General features: G+C 25.6%; 1 protein-coding gene across 3 annotated transcripts; it reads left to right on the top strand.

Moving 5' to 3' along the window:
• Nucleotides 1-1,249: 1,249 nt before the first annotated feature.
• Nucleotides 1,250-22,801, top strand: LOC132928753 (moesin/ezrin/radixin homolog 1). 3 transcript variants are annotated; one of them, XM_060993617.1, is made up of 11 exons: nucleotides 1,250-1,506; nucleotides 2,334-2,388; nucleotides 9,961-10,140; nucleotides 17,935-18,057; nucleotides 19,913-20,064; nucleotides 20,127-20,357; nucleotides 20,416-20,676; nucleotides 20,757-20,883; nucleotides 20,952-21,182; nucleotides 21,547-21,777; nucleotides 21,842-22,801. In XM_060993617.1, the coding sequence occupies exons 2-11, from the start codon at nucleotides 2,377-2,379 to the stop codon at nucleotides 22,004-22,006; spliced, it is 1,713 nt and encodes a 570-aa protein (XP_060849600.1). In that variant the 5' UTR covers nucleotides 1,250-1,506; nucleotides 2,334-2,376; the 3' UTR covers nucleotides 22,007-22,801. The 3 variants fall into 3 exon arrangements, with proteins under 3 accessions (XP_060849600.1, XP_060849601.1, XP_060849599.1); XM_060993618.1 differs by lacking the exon at nucleotides 1,250-1,506 and adding an exon at nucleotides 2,053-2,154; XM_060993616.1 differs by lacking the exons at nucleotides 1,250-1,506; nucleotides 2,334-2,388 and adding an exon at nucleotides 9,118-9,523.
• Nucleotides 22,802-23,152: the final 351 nt, after the last annotated feature.

The following is a 23,152-nucleotide window of genomic DNA, read 5'->3' as shown; positions in this document are numbered from 1 at the left end:
TAATTTAAGTAAATAACAAAGACATATCAAATATGGTAACAATAATCAGTATTGTATAAGGAAAAATTACTTGTCAATTTTTTTTTTTTTTTTGTATAAATATACCCAGCCTGCTGAAAAACGCGTGTTGTGTAAAGCAACATTCCAATGGGGTGCTATAGCACCCTAGCGCCCCCTCTGGATCCGCGCCTGATTATTTATTTGTAAGAACAATATGACAATATACGAAGATCACATAACCCCATTTTTCATAATCATCGCATACATAGGTATATGCTAGAGACTACGGCTAATGGCTATAGATACTATAGCCGTGCTAGACTCAAAACCTACTTAACAGCTAACAGAGCGACTTTTTCAGTTTTTGGTTTTTAGTACTGCATTATGCTACCTCCTAAATATTTATTTTAATTATTATAATTTAGTACCTATTAACTAATATAATATAGTTAATCTTTGGTATTTATAATGGGTTCGTAATAAATAATAATACTAACTTATACAATGGATTTAATCTTTTTTCTATATAAATACCCGACCTGTATACATTGGACATTTTTAAGTGTTCGCTGACCGCTGTTCTGGTAGTGAGTTCGGGGGGAGTGGTTACGGGAGAATCCGCTCTGACATTACATTTTCAAGAAGTCGTATAAGTGTACAAGGTTGGTGGTAAACGTACTGTCAACTGTCCTTAATTCTAAGTTCAAATTTCTCACATAGTTACATGTAATTTACTATTATAGTCTGCTGAAAATGCTTTACGCCCACTTGTTACTTGTATTTATCAACATATTCTATTAATTAAAAATAATAAGCAAAATAATTCAGTAGATGTCATACATTTCTCCTTGTGTGTAAAACCATTCTTCACATTTTATATCAAAGTGGTTTAAAATATTATGTATTAATGCATTATAATTTACATAATATATTATTATATTATTTAGATACGTTCATAAAATGATTTGCGGTCTTTGCGTTACACAAATTTAATATAATTGCTGAGTGCGGCAAAATAACTATGCAACTTATTGTGTCATGGTGAAAAAATTGAAAATTCTAGGACGCCGGACGCAGAAGATTCATTTGTATTTTTATATTATATTATATTAACCACTTTTTTATAGTAAGTAAGAAAATGATTTTATTTTTTATGTTTCCTTTAATCCCCTCGCTACGGTCGCACTGATACGAGTTGTGCGGCAGTGCAGCCACCAGCTGTAATGATTATCCGGACCGGGTTCATTTGCTGATTCGCGCGACACCATCAGTCAACGTGACGTGATTACGTTTTTCCATTTTCGTGCGTGATGTATTTTTGAAAATATTTCAACGTAAAAATAAAAAAGTGAAAAAAAAAATTAAAAATAAATCAAACGGATCATTCCGGGTCGAGACTCGAGACACACACATACATCGTTGCGCTGCCCATCGTGCGGGATACCGGAGAAGGCGTTTGAATTGCTTTAGGATCACCGACAGACGACGACAACAACTTCTACCGGGGTGAGTCAAGATTTTTGTGTGCATTACTCGTACTGTTTTTATTGTCCATTTTATCCGCTCCCGGTTTTTCGGAACTTTTTCGCCTAGAAACAGCGACAGGCGACACTTCAGATTCGGAGAATCTGCATCGCCCGGCTATTCTGAGAAAACCGCCCGTTGACGTCGATCCGATACGCCAAATCTGGTTTACTCGACGATGATAAGTGATTAATATTAGAGGTTATAATCTAAGAACACTATATTATCAAATATAAGTGTGTACCATATAATATAATATAGGTAGGACATGGGTGTATAATATTATATAGATTATAAGCAAGCCACTTAATTATGTAACTGTCGATACATGTTGCATTTTTGAATGTACTATGGAATTTACCTTTGATAATTAATCGATATTAGGATATTCTAGCTTAGTAACTAGTACTATATCGCCCGTTATACAAACCAATTATATAAAAATAAAAATAATCTGAATGTTTTATTAATTTATACGTTTTGTACGTTTTAAAAATTAAGTAATAATTAAATGACCAATTTTTGGGTAGATACATTGTGTAAAAGTTTCAAATATTTTTATTGATTTTTTAACCATTAGTAAATTGGTCTTTTATGTAATCCATATTGTTTATAGAAATTTAAGATTAGGTAATTTAGCAAATTGTTTTAAAATACATTATGAAACACTAATTTCTGTAAATATTTTTTTGTCAGTTTATTTCAATAGGTATATGTTTTGACTTCTGAAATATTATATTACACTATTACCAATTTTACTGCTAATTAATATACTTAACACCTAATTTAAAATATTTCAACTATTTCAGGTTTTTATGTTGAACACATAGCCACTTCCAACTATAATTCAAGATGCCAAAATCTGTAAGTTAAAACTTTATTTATTTTTAATAAATAGTGGTTATAGAAGTTTTAAATAATGAATTTAATTTATCTTATATATTTTTTTTGATAAGCTTTATGGTGTCGTATAGAAGACAAATAATTAAATCATTAACTTTAAACTAATGTTATGCAAATAATATAATATTTATAAAAGTAAGGTTTTAAATTAAATTTGATCTATTTGAGAACAATAATTGGTTTATTCTGAATTAATTTATAACTTAATTCTATATTTTACGATTAATAATAATAATAAAAAAAAATTTATTTGTAATTTAATATGCATGACTATTTTTTAAGATGTGTATAAAAAATATTCTAAAAAAAAACATTTTAAGACCCCTTCTGTGTTGGCAACATAATAATGTGTAAGCATCTGGTGAACTGTAATTCTGTCATTTACATTTTTGTTATTTAACCAGTCTTACTGTTGAAAAACAAAGATCATTATTATCAACTTTAATTAATTATTATGTCTGTGCTTAGACTATTATTTTTTCCATACCATTAAATACATATTAATGAAAAAATGTTAAAAATTAAATTTTATTAAAAATATACCAATTTTATTTTCAACTTTTATAAATTGTTCTTATTTAAAAAATATATAATAAGTGTAATATTATATAATGCATTTTTAAATTTATGATAATGGTGTTAATTTTTTATTTCTTTGTAAATTAATTTAATTTTTTTTTTTGGTGTAAGCATTTTACATTTAAGATTGCAACAAAATGACTTCTATAAAAAAAACTTTATTTACATATAAATGCTTAAAATTAGCAATAGCCTTTTAATTTAAAATTTATATCAAATATACATCCGTACCTACAAAAATTGTTGATCAACATTCAATAGTAATAATAATTTTATTTGTTAATTACTTGATATAAGTATAATAAATTAAATAGGTACATTTTAGATAAATTGGTATTAGTTAAGGTTTGATGTTATGCTAAAATGTATTTTAATTGTATAAACTAAGTGCTTTATTATTTTATTTGTTGCTTTTAAGTTAGTGCATTATTTTAATAAAATTCACAATAATATTAACTATTTCATTTATATTACACTACACCAATTATACAATAAAAAAATTACCTATTTATAGTTGATACACTGTTTAGTGTTCTTAACCCAGAATAATATTCATGAATTTGCTATTTTGGTAACTACAGGAAGTAAACTGATAATTGTATCAATAAATTAAATTATCTGCAAATGACTTTTTCGAAACAAGTGATTATTATTAACTACTTTTATTAAATATTTACATACATTTTGTTGATATTATTGTTTTTGTTTTTTTTTTTACAAATAAACCCTGGGTTTATTATTCACAATGTAATAATAATACAACCCACATAGTATTATAATATATTAGGTGTTATTATAATATAAAAGATTTGTAAAGGCCTACTCAATTTACATTTTAAACAATGGTTTTTACAGTAACCACAATGTTATTCTATATTATTACTTACTGGTATACAACAATCGGCTCCTATCCTCTTGCATCCTGTGATTCCCCTTGTAATACCTACCTACCACATCGTCTACATACCATGTTATAGCAAGACTGTATAGTGTGTACCCTAATGATTTTGATTTATTTTCTACATTTACGAATTGTGTAAGCTTATACCAGTAATATGTAATCCAGTATTATTGTAGTAATTATTGTGTATAATGGTGCAACTAAAAATAGTATTCAAACATGTATTTAAAAGTTAAAACTAAACATTTTTGTCAGTTTAACAATGAACAATATATTTATAAGGATTTGTGCTAAATATGTAATGGAAAATAAAAAGAGTACAAATTCGATGTACTCTTAAAATATCTAATTTTATGATTTCGCGTAATTCCGTAAAAAAAAAAATGTAATTGAAAGTGAAATTAAAATATTAGGTCATTTTTCCGGTTATTTGAAGGTTAGCAAATATGAAATAACCAAATTCGAATGAAGTGTTATTAATGTTATTTCGTATTACTAAGTAGTTAGTTTTATTCAACGAATACAATTCCAAAAAATTTGGATGGATTAATAGTTCACTTTTTTTAACTAATATATTATACTAACTAAATGTATATAAATAACATAATACATCAATAAATCATTTTATAATATTGTTTTATCATTGTAATATTTAAAAAAATATATAAAACAAAAGTGAATTGTTGAATTTATTAAAGTTGAAAAAGTTGAAGTAATAATACGTTTAATTGTATAAATTATATTGTAATATATAATTATATAAATAGTTAGTTAATTGATTAGTTTATCATAAATTGCTAAGAAATTATTTTTAAAAAATATCCTGATTGATTTTTATTTATTCTTTTTAATTCAAAAATTAAAAACATTTTACTCGTAGTAGTATTCAAAATAATAAAACATATATAATGCATTTGTAGTTGATATTTTTGGATTTATTTGTATTATTCTAATTAAGCCATTTCCCATTTTTCATTTAATTTAATACCACTAAAGAATTATTATTTATCCAAGCGACTAAAAGTATAAAAATAATATGTAAACAATGGTTTTTATTTTATCTTTTAATATATAATTTAAATAATAAATGGTCAACTGATAAGGGGGTAATCTTTAGATGTCAATATTATTATAATCGGTGTTATTTGGAAAACTATTCTCATTAAGAAAATATTTTTTACCCCTTAGACTTTAGAGTTCAAATTAAGATAATCAAACACCACTTTTTTTTATAATTATTTTTAATATATAAAATATATATTTATTATTTAACTTTAGTACGCGATTGTTCATCAATTCATTTTTTTTTTATATTTATTATATTTAAATTGTCGTTGCATAACATGTTATTATTATAAGTTTAATAATAATAGAACGTATTACTTTATGTAATATTAACCATTTGAGATATCATTAAAAACAGTGTATTCTCTAGTAGTCTAGTTAGTTACATTACTAATAGGATTAAATATTATACAGATAAAGTTTGTGTGAATGTAATCTTGTCATCTGATAAGTACGATTGTAAGCGTCTATTCTTTATATGAGTTCCTAGGTAGTACCGGGATGTTCTTAGTTTCAGATGAAAGCTTTTGAGTGGGGGCTTTTTAGTCTTATAGAAGTGGTATTACCGAAGAATTGGCTATTTCAGTGTTTCTCAACCATTTTACCGCAACGTCCTCCTAAATGAATGTTTAATTTTTAAGCGATCCTTAAATATATATTTTATATATGTTGGCTATCTAAAGATATCGCGATCCTTAGGTTAAAAAACATTGAGCTTTTAAACTTTTCGGTAAGAATTTATTGCAATTATTTGACAATGATCAATTGTTTGTTTAAATTCCTTTTGTAATAAAATGTTTAAATGTTGTTTTTATTTATTTAGAGTCTATGTAATTTTATGTATACAGTTTGCCGTTCGAGAATAATTATTTTATATTTCTGAGTAGAACCAAAAACTTATTTTGAGTTTTAAATGTAAGGTTTTTAATAGCACTTACTTAAAAATATTTCATTTATTTGTTAACATTTATTGTGTTACTAGTGAATACACCACAAGGATAAAATTTACCTTCTTTCAAAACTCAATTTTGATAAAATTTAACACGATTTTTGAGATCTTCTGACGCTTGTCGACAAAAACTCGGAGCATATTATAGTGATTAGTAAAACAAAAGATTTTTAGGGGAATCTATTTTTCATCAAAATAAAAATTTTAGAATTTATCAATTAAGTAATTAAGGCTAAGAAGTAAGTACCCATACAAATCTCACATTCTCAGAACATAGAATAAGTTCTCTACTACATTTGCTAATACGAGATCATAATTAAAGTTTTGTGTGAAAAACCCGAGAATAAATATTATACTCTGTTTATAAATTATATTGTGTTACCAATTTAATTTAATAATACATACAATATATTAAATAAATCCATTAGTATTTTTCGTATTGTTGAAATTACCCTTCTCATAATTATACAATTAAATCATTTTTAATAGTTTTTAGTTACTTTATCATCTATTATGGTGTCGATTTTAATTTTAATTTTATTTAATGTTCTATTAAACAATTTCAAGAAATAAACAAAATTGAACACCACAAAATAATTAATTTTAATTTATTTGCTAGCTACCATTTATTGTATGTTAATATCATGGCTTCAAAAACAATTTGCTTGAGATAATAACCACTGTTTTCTGTGCAGTCTAAAAAATAGAAATTTGTCGTTATCTCTATTTATGATATGCATTGTTGTTTTCCCCTGAATATTTCATATGCATAAATTTATAAATTATTTAACTAATATAAGCTTACATATTTACTATTTAGATACCATTGGCGAATCATTATTATTGAAATAGTTAAAATAAATTATATAATTATAAAATTTAAATCATTTGGATAGAAAGTGAGTACACTTTTAATATGTGTTGGTCTTTGATCTAGGATTAGTATTTTATTTATTTTTTATCAAGGTTAATATTTAATAGGATTTTTTTAGATTAATTTATACATTAAATAATCAACTCCCAAGATTTTAAAGTTTTTAAAAAATGTGTCAATAAAAAATTGCTTAGTGTTAATATGTTTCATATTATACAATTTTAAAACTTTTTATATTCCCTTTGTATGAAATAGTTAATATAAATTATTAAATTATATTCAAAAGTCTTAAATAATTTGTGGTTACGCGTAAGGGTTAATCTTTATTAATAAACTAATAAGTAATTGACAATTGTTTTAGTTTAGCTATAATATTAAAACTGTTTTTATTACTTATATATTATTATTAAAAAATTTACTAACCATTTTACTGATTCTATGAACAGTAATTGTAAAGCTTATCGTTCCTATTAACGATTTTATTTCTTTAAAACAATGTTTTTTTTTTAAATGTTATAGTTAGTATACAGCCTTGATTTTTATTTTACATTTTTCATTTCATTGTTAATTATTTGCCTATTTATTATGTATTTTTATAGTCTTCTGTACATAGTTTTTTAGAAAATGTGTTATAACATATTCATAGATAAATCCAACTAGGTTTAAAACCTGATTACAGCTCATTGCATAATACGTACATAAAATGAGCCTATTTTAAACTACTATGAAAAGACTAGCGATGTTTCCTTAGTGACTAATGTTTATTTTTGTTTTTAAATTTCATAAAAGACTACACATATCATATTTATTGTATTTGAACAGTTTTAAAGTTAAATTGTTGTAAGTTTTAAATTTGAGGTACTGGCCATTAAAATTACATATGCAAGTTTTTATAAAATAAATAATAATATTTAAATTTAAAAATGTGTTCTATTGAACAATACAAATTAATGATGACTAAAAATCTGTAGGGCTAATATGGTTATAATTGTATTTTTGCATATGATTATTATAATTAAAATTAAAATAACTAAAAAAAGGTTCCAAATTTGTTTGGCTAATTAAAAAATTAAAATACAATATTTTATTTTATATATTTTCCTATTAGAGGTTTATAATTGCATATTTAAGCTTTATAAATTAATTTTATTAGCTATAATCGACATTAATTTGTGATCGTCATTTAATGTTTGGAAATTTATGATTTATATAAGTGCATATGACCGGGTATTTTTACTGTTAATTTTTGAATTGCATTGTAGGATTAAATGCTCTAATAAAAATTTTTCAAAATTATAGCTTATTAGATAATCTCAAAAGTTTTAAATTTGAAAACATTGGCGAGTATTGCTATGCTATTTTCAAGGTATACTGCTAAAGCTATATTACGTTGTATATATAACAGATCTTACATAATTCGTTTTTTTTATTAAATTACTATAAAAAACACAACTGACACTTTAAATTTATTAAAAAATTGTAATAACATTATTTTACAATAAATAAAAATACTCATTTTAAATTTTAAACAAATCAATTAATAAATATCTTAAGAATGGAAAAATATTTTAGTTACACGTATTTAAATTAAAAACAAATATCTTATACAAGTACACGTTTCAATTATATTATTGACTTTAAGCATTCTATCTTTTTCGATCGTTCCTTGTAAATATTAAAATTTTTCTTGATTTAATTTTAATTTCTATAGTTTTTAGAATCTTATTCATTATAAATATTTATTATCAAATGATTATATTTAACAGATCGTTAACATATTGCCCACGATACAAGACTAAGTAGTTAAATTATCTCTTGAGTGATTTGTTGTTTTCTGTAATTGCATCGATTATATGAAACATTAAGTTGTACAACCCTATAGAATGTGTTGTATTATAGTTGGGTGGAGGGAAGGGGATTATCCAAACAAGTAAGTGGATCGTCACGTTCCGCCTTATCTATGACGTAAACTTATGATTATGAATGGTAAAAAATTCCAAGTATCTCGATCGTTAACATGAAGGTAGGAAAAAAAGTGTATAAATATTGTTTAAATTGTCATTGAGGGTTTCGTAAAGTGGTTTCGGCATAGCTATCAACGGACAAACCGCCGCCGTTCAGCCGTTGGCGCAACACTGCGACAGCGCACCTTGGCCCGAAACCAGGTGGCGGTACAGTGCCAGCCGGCGGCGGCGTTGTCGCTTCCTATAACCGGTTTCTGGTCGTACGTTTCCCCCACCACTTTCACCATCATCATCATCACCGCTTGGCCACGCCTTGTTCTCCGGCGGTTTTTTTACTCTTCAAAACCATGCCCGTTGTATCGGCGGGTAACTACTCGGTTTGTCTCCCCGGCCTCTCGGCGCTCATGCCTCAGACGCTCTTCAGTCGACAGTCACTAGTCATAACTCGCTAGCCAGTATAGACTAGTCAGTATTGTATTAACACCTGCATAACCGTTGGCGTCGCGTCCATCTGCTCTCTTCGCTACCGCGTTACAAATGTGCAACGGATATTAATAATCATTTTTTTTCGACCGTTTTTCATCCCCTCGGCCAATTGAACGTGTGCGCGGATAGTTAAGTGTTTCAGTTTGTGCGTGTGCATCCTAATTACACTGTTTTAACGTGATTGTGCAACCTGCTAGTCGTTTGTGTGTGTTGTTTCTGTCGATATCACTGTACCGTGTTTTCAGAACTACCGTGACAAGATGGTGTCCGGAAAAACTGTAAGTCCTTGAGACGTGGAACAAATATACCGTGGTGTATCGTTGATGTCGTATAAAACGATTTGTATCGTGTTACTGACGATATTATTTTAAAATTCATATAAACATTACAGATGACGCATACTTTTAATATATATTTTTTTTAAATGATAATTTTTTATTTATTGCAAGTTAATGAAATTCCGCGTTAGTAATTTAGACCTTTGTATTAATATTTAAAAGTTCTCATCGACAGGGACATTTTAATATGTGTTTAGCCGTTTAGGCCTAACTACTTTTGATTTGCTTATTTCCCGCCAATTCAGATTACATAACAAAACATAATTGTAATAACGATTGTTACGGTGTGGGATCTGTGTAAACGGCAGGGAGGATATCTTGCTGGGTTGGATTGCATTATGTTTTTAAATTGAATTTTCAAACATTACCTGTTTCAGATGAACGTGAGAGTGACCACAATGGATGCCGAGCTGGAGTTTGCTATCCAGCAAACTACCACCGGCAAACAGCTATTCGACCAGGTAGTAAAAACCATTGGCTTGAGGGAGGTATGGTTTTTCGGCCTACAGTACACTGACAACAAAGGCGATATGACTTGGATCAAACTATATAAAAAGGTACCAGTTGATTTAATGTTTTTTTCTTTGAATACAATATAGGTACAGCATCAATGTATTATGTATTATATTATTATTGTAAAACCCAAGATGATGTTTAACACTTCTAAACCCAAGTATATTTTAAACCGTACGACCTTGGAGGACGAGCCGTAGGTATTATATTATGAGTTTTTGTCAAGTTTTTCTTGTCTATTTGTGATCGAACCGCTTCATAAAAACTGTTTATTAGCATTCTCGAAGACTCGTACAGTACGCGTGACTAATGCGTTACTGCCAAAGTCACAGTTTAATGTCATCGAACAATTAGGTTATGCAAATTCATGAATAGTTCGTAGACTTGTAAAAGCAAACATCTCCGTTAATCACTGTACAAATATACAACACTTAATAATTAAGATAATGTACTTTTGACATTGTTTTTGGAACACATTTTATTAGGTACTAATACTATTATTGTCAAGCCGTTGTTTTACAAAATACATCGTTTATGAAATATTTTAGCCACTTGTTGATTTTTATTACTTCACCTGCTCACATTTATCTTGCTCCGGCGAAAGATGCAACAGGTGTTTTAATAATGAAAAATGAAAAATAGTTATTTCTTTTATTGTTGATGTTTAAGAGGTTTGATAACGAGATTTTTATAAATACGTTTTTTCTTATCAGCATCAAAAGTGATTTATTTTCTATAAAGAAATAAAATATTCTTCATTGATATTTATATTCAATGTGATGTTTGATAGTGTACCCGTATAAATTTAAAAACACTTTAATTATGTTGAAATAATTTAAAATTATTTTTTTATTTTTTTTTTTTTAATTATTAATTATTAATTATACAAATTGAATTATGTACTATATATCTATTCTCTTTAAGGTTCATTAGAAAAATTTAGAAGGTAGACTATCAAAATAACATAACAAACTATCAAATAGTTTTAGTTTAAATATTAAATGTTTTGCGTGCTTCAATAATTAGAAACTTATAAATACATAAATTCTTTTATTATTGTTAAATAACAATTTTGTACACTTTTAGCCACGTTACGGTTATTTTATAAAAATATTACCTTTAATGGATATTTGATTTTTCGTTTTTCCCTTATATTCACTCTCCGTGACTTTCGATATTAATTAAAAAGCCCGGTTAAACCGGATGTATCCATTATAATTGACGGCTAAACACTGATTTCTCTTTGAATTATTGTCAACGTGATTTCTATATTCACTATTTCACTACTTAAACTAACCTACCATATATTGAGCATTTTTTTCATTTAGATATTCATAAAATGTTTTTGATGCAAATTCAAAAATCTACAGTTAAAAACATTTAGAAATTCTTAAGTTTAAATATTTATTTTTTCAAATTTTTTAATCATTCAAAAAATGGGGAAAACTGATTGGAATATATTTTTGATAAATTATTCCAATAGCATTTCTCAGGCATTTACAGAATTATCAAGTGTCTGTACGTTTCGATATTTGGCCTTGTCTCGCGGACATATCGTATACTACTTTCTAAAACGAAGATACATCATTGTGTCAAGGTCATTAAGTGCCAGAAAAATCGCGTGTAGTATTATGCCGTCATTGCCCATCAGTATGGAATACACGTTCATAAAAAGAACCGCATACAACAGTAAATAGAGAGAAAAACGTGTAAAAAAACAATTAATATGATTAATACATTTTATCGCTTACCTCTAAACTAATATTAAATTACAGATATTATAATTACTTAATTTGTGTTCAACATAGTTATATAATAAAATTATATTTTATTATTAATTAAAATTCGAGATATAATTTATTTACTATAATTATTGAATTTTTTTAGAAAGATTCTACTAATACTTCGGTTTATTGTACAAAAAACATTTGTCTAGAATTTTTCGGAGAGTTTCTGGTTAAGAGGACGTTATACCAATACCTGCATGTGTTGTCTCTGTCTTACTTATGTAGATCATAGCAAATTTGCGTTCAGCTGAACACACTTTGTGATGATAGCTTCAATATTAGAGTAAATTTACCTATTATCAAATTTAAAGGTAATAATATTATCTTGAAAATGTAATATGCTTTTATTGATATTATCATTTTAAAGTGAGTTATGAATATTTTAAAGTTGTAATATTTTACATAGCAATAACTCACTTTAAAATGATAATATCAATAAAAGAATATTACATTTTCTAGATAATATTCTTACCTTTAAATATGATAATAGGCAAATTTACTCTAATATCAAAACTAACATCACAAAATGTGTTCTGCTGAACGTAAATTTGCTGTGATATACATTAGTAAGACAGAGACAATACCTGCGGGTATAACGCCCTCAAGGAACTCACATGTCCCAAAGAACTTCGGTACTTAGTGTTGTTACCGGATTTGACCATTGACATAATAAAATTATGTTCCGGAATTTAACTTTAGTAAAATACATTATAATATTTTAATTGTTTTAGTTTATAAATTAAGTTTAAAGAAGCCAAATATTTTCATTTTCATTTATTAAAATAGAATTGTACAGTCGATGATACTTTGGAGACGTCATTTTTTTTTATTTAACTACTCTGATGGATTTTTTGAATTGACTTTTTAAGCTGAAGATCGTACATTTTTATCAATACGTTTTTTTTTTACTTATGTTCTACTTTTTTGAATATCATAATCTATACCTGTCTAATTGTTGACTAACAATCATTGCTTAAGATTGTTGATTAGATTTTCAACTTTGAGATAGGTTATTTTTAAATTCCGTTTATCAGAACATGTAGTTTTTAAATGAATACTTGAAATCTGTTAATACTTGCAGCTTCGCAAGGTTACTTATATTATATTATTCATTAGTCATAACTTATTACTATTCTATAGATTTTTAAATCCTTACTTGTGTTTTTTTTTATGAGTACTTAAAATATTAAATACGTTAACAAAATATTTTTTCAATTGCGATGATTTAAGTTTTTCAAATTTATATCAATCTGCTTTTAATTTTCTGGATCTTAGATGTTTAAAAAAATGTATTTTAAATAATTTTTAAGTAATTTATTTTAGACAATTTAGTTTTTTTGAAAATGTATAATGTTGAATAAAATTCACAATTTATCCGAAACCAGTTTCAAAATATTAAATAAATTCGTATGTTATTAATTACAAAAGTGATGTAATTTAGCATATATATTTTATTGTATTTTAATTTTCAAACTAAGTACCTATCACATTGACAAAATCTGAAATTAAAATTAAAATATTGATAAAATTGAAAATTTTTTGATTTTTAGTTATTATTTATATCCAAATTTTAAACTGTTTTATGTTTAAAATAATAGAATTTTCGTCTTTTGCCATTCATTTTAATGTCTTTTTTAATTTGATCACATAATATAATACTACCTAGGGTATATCACTCGGAGACAACATTCGTATATTATGTTGGTTTAATGGTGCCGTCAGGTCAGGTTAGGTTAGGTTAGTTTTAATAATATTCATTTAAGTAATAAATAATAACTAATGGTATCGAAATTACTGTTAATGTAACAATTTCCTCAATATTTAATTATGTTAATCATTTTTTTTTTTCGATTTTAGTATAAATTTCTAAAAATTACATATTTTTAGAAAAAAAAACAAATTTTAGAAATTAACATATTTGAAATATTGTATACAACTTAAAATTAGTTTTTTTATTATTCGGCTGTGTACATTCTTATACATATCTTTAAGAGGACACCATATCCGCACAAGATGTTTCCGTGTTACATACATACTACGTAGCAAATTTACGTTCAGCAGAATCCATTCTATGTTGTCGTAATATTAGAGTAAATTTACCTATTATTAAACTTAAAGGCAAGAATATTATCTAGATTCTGGGCCTTCATATAAGCTTTTATTAATATTATAATTTTAAAGTGAGATGAGTATTTTAAAATTATTATGTTTTACATATCTCTAATTCACTTTAATGCACTTAAGCTGATATTATCAATAAAAGCCTATGAGATTGTCTAGATAATAGGTAGTTTTATTTTAATATTAAAGCTAAAAAACATGGAATGGATTCTACTGAAGTACTGAACACAAATTTGTTATGATGTATGACGTATATAAGACGGATAGAACACACATGCGGGCGTGGCGTCATCTTATAAATAAAAATATATGTTTCTGTATAATTTTTCTATTTTTAAATACGTTATTATTTGTAATCAATTATTTTAATGAAGGATAGTAGTTATTATCTAAGAAAATCATGATGGTGCAAATATGTTATAATCTTTAAAATTGATGATACTTTGATACTTATACAAAATAGTAAATACATTGATATTAATTATTAGTAATATTATTGTATTAATTTTTATTCGGTCTTGTGTTTCTAAATGTGAAACAACTGTTCACATTATATATTACTTTACATGCGCAGCCTGAAAATATTTGCAAAAAAGTATGGAATTTATGGAACAGGAAATCAATTGTTGAAGAATCCATTGATTATTTTGATCCAAGACATAAATATTGGTTACAGGTATCATACATTCCTTTTGATCACTCGACGTAATATTAGATAAGCATAACAAGTATTGTTTTGATCAACCCGATATATTCAATACATTCTTTTAGCTTACATACACGCACACATACATATTATATTCATATTTATAATGTTATTCTGTTCTTTTTTTTCGCGTGTATCCCTACACTCATTCTAATTTTCCAACTGACCATATGTATTGTTAGTGTCCTTCGCTACACAATTGCTGACATTATAATAATGAGTTTACCCACATTGTTTAATTTGTTTTTATGGTTTTCCATCACATAGTTGCGTTATACAGTGAATATTATATTTATATAGTTTCCTTTTATGCCTATGTAATTTGTATTATTAGTAAACCTTTACATAAACAATTGAATTAAATCAACACATAGGTAGCTTTCAGTTTTATGTATAATGTATATATTTTATAATTTCAGTTATTATTTTAAAACAGTATGATTTTTTATTTTTCCTGTTCAAATAATTAACACTAATTTTTTAAGAAGCTTTTTATAAATTATAAATCAATTATTCTATTGTTTTTTTTTTTTTAATGTTCTCTTTAATTTTAAAACTGTATTATCTTTGTTGAACAAACATTTATATGAAAATAAAAATTGAATTATTGTGTATTAATAAATTATTTAAAATATAATATATGAACATTATGAACTGAGGTTAAAGAACTGGTTGTGACTTGTGAACCATATTCAGGTGATGATAATGAATGTATACTTCTCTATAACGATGCGTGCATATATTTCGTTGATTGTTCTACTTTCTTTTAATCGTAATAGCAATTTAATCTGTATTATAATTGTAATTATAATATATAATATTAATATCTGTGAAATATGTGAATCCAAGATAATTTTATAATTTTTCTACTTAGTTACGCATTGAAAAAAATTATATTTTGTCCTCACGTAGAACCCGTAGAGGTCACGATCTCGACCTTCATTATATTTTCTTAATTTTAATTGTAGTCATAGCATAAGTGTTGGAAAAACAGTTATGTTTCCTAAGAAATTCACGTTCGAGTTTTGTATATGTTAAAAACTTTTTTATTCTCGTCACTATTTCACGGTACAAATTCTTTTGAAGGTCAACTGTTAAATAATGTTAGGTATTAATGAAGGTTTTTCAATTTTTTCCTTGCATATGATTATCTATTAAGATAATTATTTATGACATTTTTATGTTTTTATCAATTAGTTACATGCAAATTGATAAGGTGAATAAAAGTTATACCAAATAATCTACATTTTTTTTTGAATTAATAAAGAGCTTGTATAAACATTTTCAAAGTTCTTCCTGAGAATACTTAATTCTTTTTTGTATTTTATGAAAATGATTATTTATTATACCTAGCTAATGGTCATACTCACTTATTATTCATATACATTATAAGATACTGAGAAAAAAATCCCTTAAAAATTTGTCACTATTATTCGTCTTATATATAATAAGTAATAGAATTTTACGAGTTTTGCTTATTTTTTACGCCATACATTTTTAAGCGAGTTATGAGAACGTAGAATATTGCAATTTTAAAATGATCATAACACTTAAAAATTAAAATATCGTAAATCTGACGTACTAAAATAGAAAATGTTCTCTTAAGTTTAATTATGAATAAGTTCTCGTTTCACATGAATATTTTAACTTAGAAAATGAAGTTAAACGTGAAATATTTAACTTAAATTTGCCATGTTATGCACATGTACAAGAGTTGACAAATTCCGGTGTTGCGTCTTCTCTTAAGAGGACACTACATCCTTATGTGTTGTCTTCGTCTTACACATGTAAAAAAGCTGTTTTGCGCAGGATAGAATCACTGTCTGTAGTGATAGTTGAGACTCCAAATTGATATAAAATATAGTTGAAAAAATTATCTGTGAAATATCGTTTTTATTTTTTTAATATCCCTTATACGAAAAAATTTCATATTATTTCAAAATCCATTATTTTTGAACTTAAATAACTTTTTTTTTTAAATATAAAAACGATATTTCATAGCAAAAGCCTTTTTATGTTGTGAAAATTTCGTTTCTTACTTATTATTCTCGGTTCATTCCCGTGCAATACAGTTTTTGCTATGTTTTTTACATTAGTAAGACGGAGACATGCATGTATATGCGTCCTCTTAAAAAAGTATCTGTAGGTGATGTATAAATTTATGAGCTATCAGTTACTGGCATATTATATTTCATATAATTTTATAATATTATTAATATCTAATTACTAGAAAATAGGAATATTGCGATATTCCACCTACTAAGATAAAAAATATGATGTTCAGGACTTAGAATTCAAATATCTTAAACAAATGAATAGGAGAATATTTTTGAGAAATTATCATGTTCTCATTCTTTTATTAGTTTTATTACATATTGTTTTATCTACAGCGTTTTATGTTTTCTTGTATTATTAAATTACTTATTTTACTTTAATTTATTCATTGCACAATATTTAAAAAAATTAATGAAATATTTTTTCAAATAATTTCCTATATAATATTGTTAACTCAATTCCAGTGGCAGAGCCAGGATTTAATTTTGGTGGGAGGGGGGGGATAGTCCAAAATGCAAATCTTAAATTTTTTCAGTAATTAACAAATACATACAAATAGACATTAATTTTAAATGTGTATTTAACTTATGTCAATGGGGGGAAGGGGGCGATGCCTTTCGGCCCCCCTTAAATCTGCCACTGCTCAATTCATACTTTGCAATTACGATTTTGAGTATTGAAATTTTGCCTTTTTTATCTCGTTAGACATAGACAGGTTAATATATGGTTATTACCAGAGTATCGTGATAGTAAATCACATCCAAAGTGTATTCATAAGTTTTCATCATTATACAATTAACTATTACATTTAAAGATCTTTCCGGATTTTGATATTTGTAACATGTCACTATAATTTTAATTTTTTATGTTTGTATATTAAAATTTAACTAATTTGAAATAAATTAAATTAAGTTAGTGTTTAATTTTATCGAATTTACTAATTATATAGTACATAAACAATAACTGAAAATAGTTACGTATATATGTAATAAGTATTATTTGTTTTTTTTGTAGCATTTATTATTTTAAACTGACAAGTTATCGTTACATTTAATTGTAATTTATGATTATTTGAATTTGCACATTACCTACTGTTAATCAAATAAATTATACCATATGTCCATATTCATTAATTTGTATTTTAATTATATTTTTATATGTATATTCAGGTCATGAGCCAAGATGTTAAGAAGGAAAACCCACTTCAATTTAAGTTCCGAGCCAAATTCTATCCAGAAGATGTCGCAGAAGAACTTATACAAGATATTACTTTGAGATTATTTTACTTACAGGTAATATTTTAATATTAATAAGACATTGTTATGAATTATACTTTTCTTTTACAAAGTTAATAATTATTTACATATACAAATATACAATTAACTAAGTAAAATACTATGTTTTTTAAAAGATAAATTGTACAATCCATACATATTACTTCATTAAGTAATGAGTAATTATTATATTTTATACTTTACTCGACTGATTCAATTCCAAGAATATTTATTATTAATATTATTGTTCTGATAAAAAAGCTCTAGTAATTAATGGTTTTTTTTAATACTAATAAAAATATTACGTTTAACAATTTTTAAAAATTCTGATGTAATTTCTATTTATGACTATTTGTGAAATAATAAAACTACTATCAAAATTAATTGCTATTAAAATATGAACAATTTATTTGGTAATTTATAGATGATAAGATTATACATTTTTTTGTACCAAATTATTTTATTGGCAAAAATAACCTCTTTAGTCATGATTCCTAAAGTATTAGTCGTATAAAGCATAATGTGTAGGTAAATAGTAATGATAGAAAATATTACAAATATTTGTTTAGATATTATTTTTAATATAAGTCATGTACTATAGATTTAAAAAAATATATATTTGTATGATAATTCTGTTATTTCTTAGCCAAGCTTTAAATAGACTTAGTAATAGATATTTTAAATATTAATTAAAAAAAAATTAAAACAGTTCAGAAAAATATAATATTAATTTCCTGAGGCATTTTGGTATAATTATTAATTGTTATAATAAATAATTTAGAGTACTCTATTCTGATTCTGTGATTATTTGATACATAACATGCACAGTAGAACAATATAGTTGACAATCATAGAGCGTACATTAATTGAAAATGTATAGGCTGATCAATTATGAGTCATTCTTTGTAATACTTAGGTAGTTTATTGACAAATTGAGAGTGCATTATATCATGCATATTCCCTGGCAGTTTACCAATTGCGCCTAAAATTACTTTATTATAATATAGTATACCTATAATATAAATAAATAAATAATTTTTTTTTTCGCATTTTACAAGTTATTTTTTAAATTTTAATTATTTAAAATTAAATACCAATTACATTACATTACAATTTGTTTCATAAAATTCTCGGTACTGTTATAAAATATATTATACCCTGTTACTTTAACCAGTAATCAATTTATCAATAAATATATTTTAATTTTCAAGAATTTTAGTATGTGTTGTATAAGCACAATTGGTATACTGACTCTAAACGAAAATTTTGTGTTAGGTACAATTGGCCTATACCTTATTCCCTAATGTTGACAATACCGTTAGTATAATCGTAATATTTCTAATTGTACATTTTTTTTACAAATTTTTAAATGTAACAATTTTCTATGTGATTGAAGGTGTTTTTTGATATTATAATTTTTAAGTGAGTTATAATTATTTTTTAAAATATTAAAATTAATAATTGTTATATCACTTATATCTCGCTTTAAAATTAAAATCTACTCCAAATACAAATGGTTTTTTTCTTCAATATGTTTATAGATAAATTCATGCTTATGTTAAAAATAACAAAATGAAACAAATATAACTCAACATACATTTTCTGTTAAACATGGTGTTCTTTTAAACATGACTTAAGCCAGCTTACCACAGTGCGAGGCTCTTGTGTAGGTTTGGTATATCATAAACGTACCATATCAACTGGTTTTTTTTAAATATAAAATGTTAATTATTCATTTATTTTTTTTAAAATCTTCAACTTAATTTAGAATAAACTAAATTTTAAATTTATTTTTATATTAGTTAAGATTATTAATTATATAATATTTTGTTTTCTTGTAATTATTTAATATGAAAATATATTTTATTTTTAGGTGAAAAATGCCATTTTATCTGATGAAATTTACTGTCCGTCAGAAACATCTGTATTACTTGCTTCATATGCTGTTCAAGCAAGGCATGGTGATTACAACAAACTTACTCATACACCTGGTTTTCTTACTAACGATCGTCTGTTACCACAACGGTAAATTGTTAATAGTAATTTAATAGCTATACATTTAAATTATATATGAACATCATTTTTAGTGTTATGGATCAACATAAAATGACACGTGAAGAATGGGAGTCTAGTATTACTACGTGGTGGCATGAACATAGAGGTATGATGCGAGAAGATGCCATGATGGAATACTTGAAAATTGCCCAAGATCTTGAAATGTATGGAGTTAACTACTTTGACATTCTTAACAAAAAAGGAACTGAATTATTTTTGGGTGTTGATGCCTTAGGTCTTAATATTTATGAAAAGGATGATAAGTAAGTAACTTTTATCAAGACTTAATATAATTGTATTTTTAAACATTTATTATTTTAGATTAACTCCAAAGATTGGTTTTCCTTGGTCTGAAATCCGTAATATTTCATTCAATGATAGAAAGTTTATCATAAAACCTATCGATAAGAAAGCTCCTGACTTTGTATTCTTTGCACCACGTGTTCGTATTAACAAACGTATTTTGGCTCTTTGCATGGGAAATCATGAATTATATATGAGGAGACGTAAGCCTGATACTATTGATGTTCAACAAATGAAAGCTCAAGCAAGGGAAGAAAAACTTGCCAAACAACAACAAAGGTATTTTTATAGATTTTTTTAAGTATTGAGTATATAAAATTTAAGATATCTACATTTAAGATGTAAAATCAATTTTTTAGAGAGAAACTTCAACTAGAAATAGCAGCAAGAGAAAAAGCTGAAAAAAAACATCAAGAATATGAAGAACGCTTGAAAGTTATGCAAGCAGAAATTTCTAAACGTGAACAAGATTTGCTCAGTGCTCAAGTACTTCAATATTATATTATTATATATTATCTATATTGTATTAATCATTATTTTTTAAAATATTTCAGGATATGATTCGTCGTTTAGAAGACCAATTGAATAAACTTCAACTAGCTAAAGAAGAACTTGAACAAAGACAAAATGAACTTCAAAAAATGATGGAACGCTTAGAAGAATCGAAGAACATGGAAGCAGCAGAAAGAGCCAAATTAGAAGAAGAGATCAAAGCTAAACAAGAAGAAGTTATGCGTATTCAATCTGAAGTTGAAACTAAAGATGAAGAAACAAGGCGTTTACAAGTTAGTATAATATATTTGTTTATGCACATAAACACGTTTAAGCATGTTATAAATTAATTACTCAAAATGTTATAAACTTAATTTTACTAAATGGTAACTTTTTTAATATTTAGATAAAAGATAAATTTTAATTTTATTGTTTTTACAAAATAATTAAATAACTAATTATGTACTGATTTGGTACTTGATACCTATTGGATATTATTTATAAAAATTTATTTTTAGTAAAACTTGACTTTAAAATATTAAACTAATGTATAATATCCTAGGCTACTATCAGAGTATTCACATAATACTTAAACTAATAAAATGATAATCAAATCAGTACGATAATTTAATTGATAACCAACTTTCATTTTAATAGGAAGAAGTTGAGGAGGCAAGACGTAAACAAGAAGAGGCTGCAGCTGCAGCACTTGCCGCTGCCGCAACCCCCAAGCATCATCATGTAACAGAAAATGAAAATGAGGATAATGATGAAATGGTCAATGGTCATGAAACACAAGATTTAGATACTGATATGGATATTGTTGATCCAGTGGAGGAACGTCGTACCCTCGCTGAGCGCAATGAACGACTTCAAGATCAATTAAAGGTAGTCCTTATTATTAATATACTTAATAACATAATACTATTAATTCTATTTTATGAATATATAGATGTTAAAACAAGACTTAGCTCAATCACGAGATGATACCAAGGAGACGGCTATGGATAAAATCCATCGCGAAAACGTGCGCCAGGGGCGAGATAAATATAAAACTCTGCGTGAAATTAGAAAAGGCAATACAAAACGCCGAGTTGATCAGTTTGAAAACATGTAAATACATGCTCATACTGTACAGGGTAGTTATTCAATTAATATATGCGTTAAAAGCCTGTAAGTCCAAGATCATTATGTGTCCAAAGTTACAAGACCATTTTACATCTTGGTCTGTAATTATGATTATTATTAAATTACTATTTATTAAGGTTGTAATAACAAAAATGGTTGAACAAGTTATGTAAAATTTTTTTTTTTAATTTAGCTAGTTTTTATTAAATTTATTATTTCCTTAATTTTTAAGTACCTTTATTTATTGAAGTATGGTTTTATTGTTTAGCATAATAATTGCTTATAATAAAATTATATTTATGTGCCCAGTAAAATGTAATCATGCACTCAAGCAGGACGTCATATTACTAATTATCAATCACTCCTTTCACATTCCAAAAACAAAGGGAGGGGGCACTTAATTCTTTCTGCTCAATATCTTTGTCTTAAATAAAAACACGAACAATATTTAAAGCCTAACACTATTTTATTATTATTATTGTTATACGATTATACTTGATTTATTTATTATTATACATTTCTTTTATTATTATTATTATTATTATTAACATTACAAAAGCTTTGAAACAATTAATTATAATTATTATTTTATAATAATAAATGATTCTATTTTGTGGTCTTGTATAGACCAGTATTATTTATGATGAAAATCTATATAATGTATACTTTTTTTTTTCTTGTCAAGTTAGTATACTACATGTTTACTTATTAATTATTATTATAAAAAAATACATATTATTATTAATATATATTTTTTCAAAAAATAAAAAAACCAATTTAGAAATAGCGTTGTTTTGTTTTAATTTTTACCAATCATCTTTTTACTTTGAAAATTATTATAAAAAAAAAATATATTTAAACGATTATTTTATGATTCAAATTTTATAAAGGTTTAACTAATATTTGGAATTTTAAAGTAATATACATTTAGTGTTTATTATATTGTGATTTCCTTGTAATTTTTTTTCCGTGTGGTTTTTTTCCTAGGGTACCATATTTTCAGAAAAGTATTGCAAAAAATGTTTTGGTTATACATATAATATATGTTATATTTCTGAATGAATAATCATAAAATAGCTTGTTATTATCACAAATTTAATGTACTTCAGTTAAACTTCAAATTTCCTGAGTTTTA

The sequence above is a fragment of the Rhopalosiphum padi genome, chromosome 4 (genome assembly GCF_020882245.1).
Source record: "Rhopalosiphum padi isolate XX-2018 chromosome 4, ASM2088224v1, whole genome shotgun sequence".
Classification (NCBI taxonomy): domain Eukaryota; kingdom Metazoa; phylum Arthropoda; class Insecta; order Hemiptera; family Aphididae; genus Rhopalosiphum; species Rhopalosiphum padi.
Note: the sequence above shows the minus strand (reverse complement) of the source record. Positions and strands in the feature narration are given on the sequence as shown.

Bases quoted from the DNA above. Each gene is read 5' to 3' on its own strand.
- LOC132928753 (XM_060993616.1), top strand. The intron at 18,058-19,912 runs GTAATATTTTAA...TTTTATTTTTAG, and splicing joins TGAGATTATTTTACTTACAG to GTGAAAAATGCCATTTTATC. The intron at 20,358-20,415 runs GTAAGTAACTTT...TTATTATTTTAG, and splicing joins ATTTATGAAAAGGATGATAA to ATTAACTCCAAAGATTGGTT.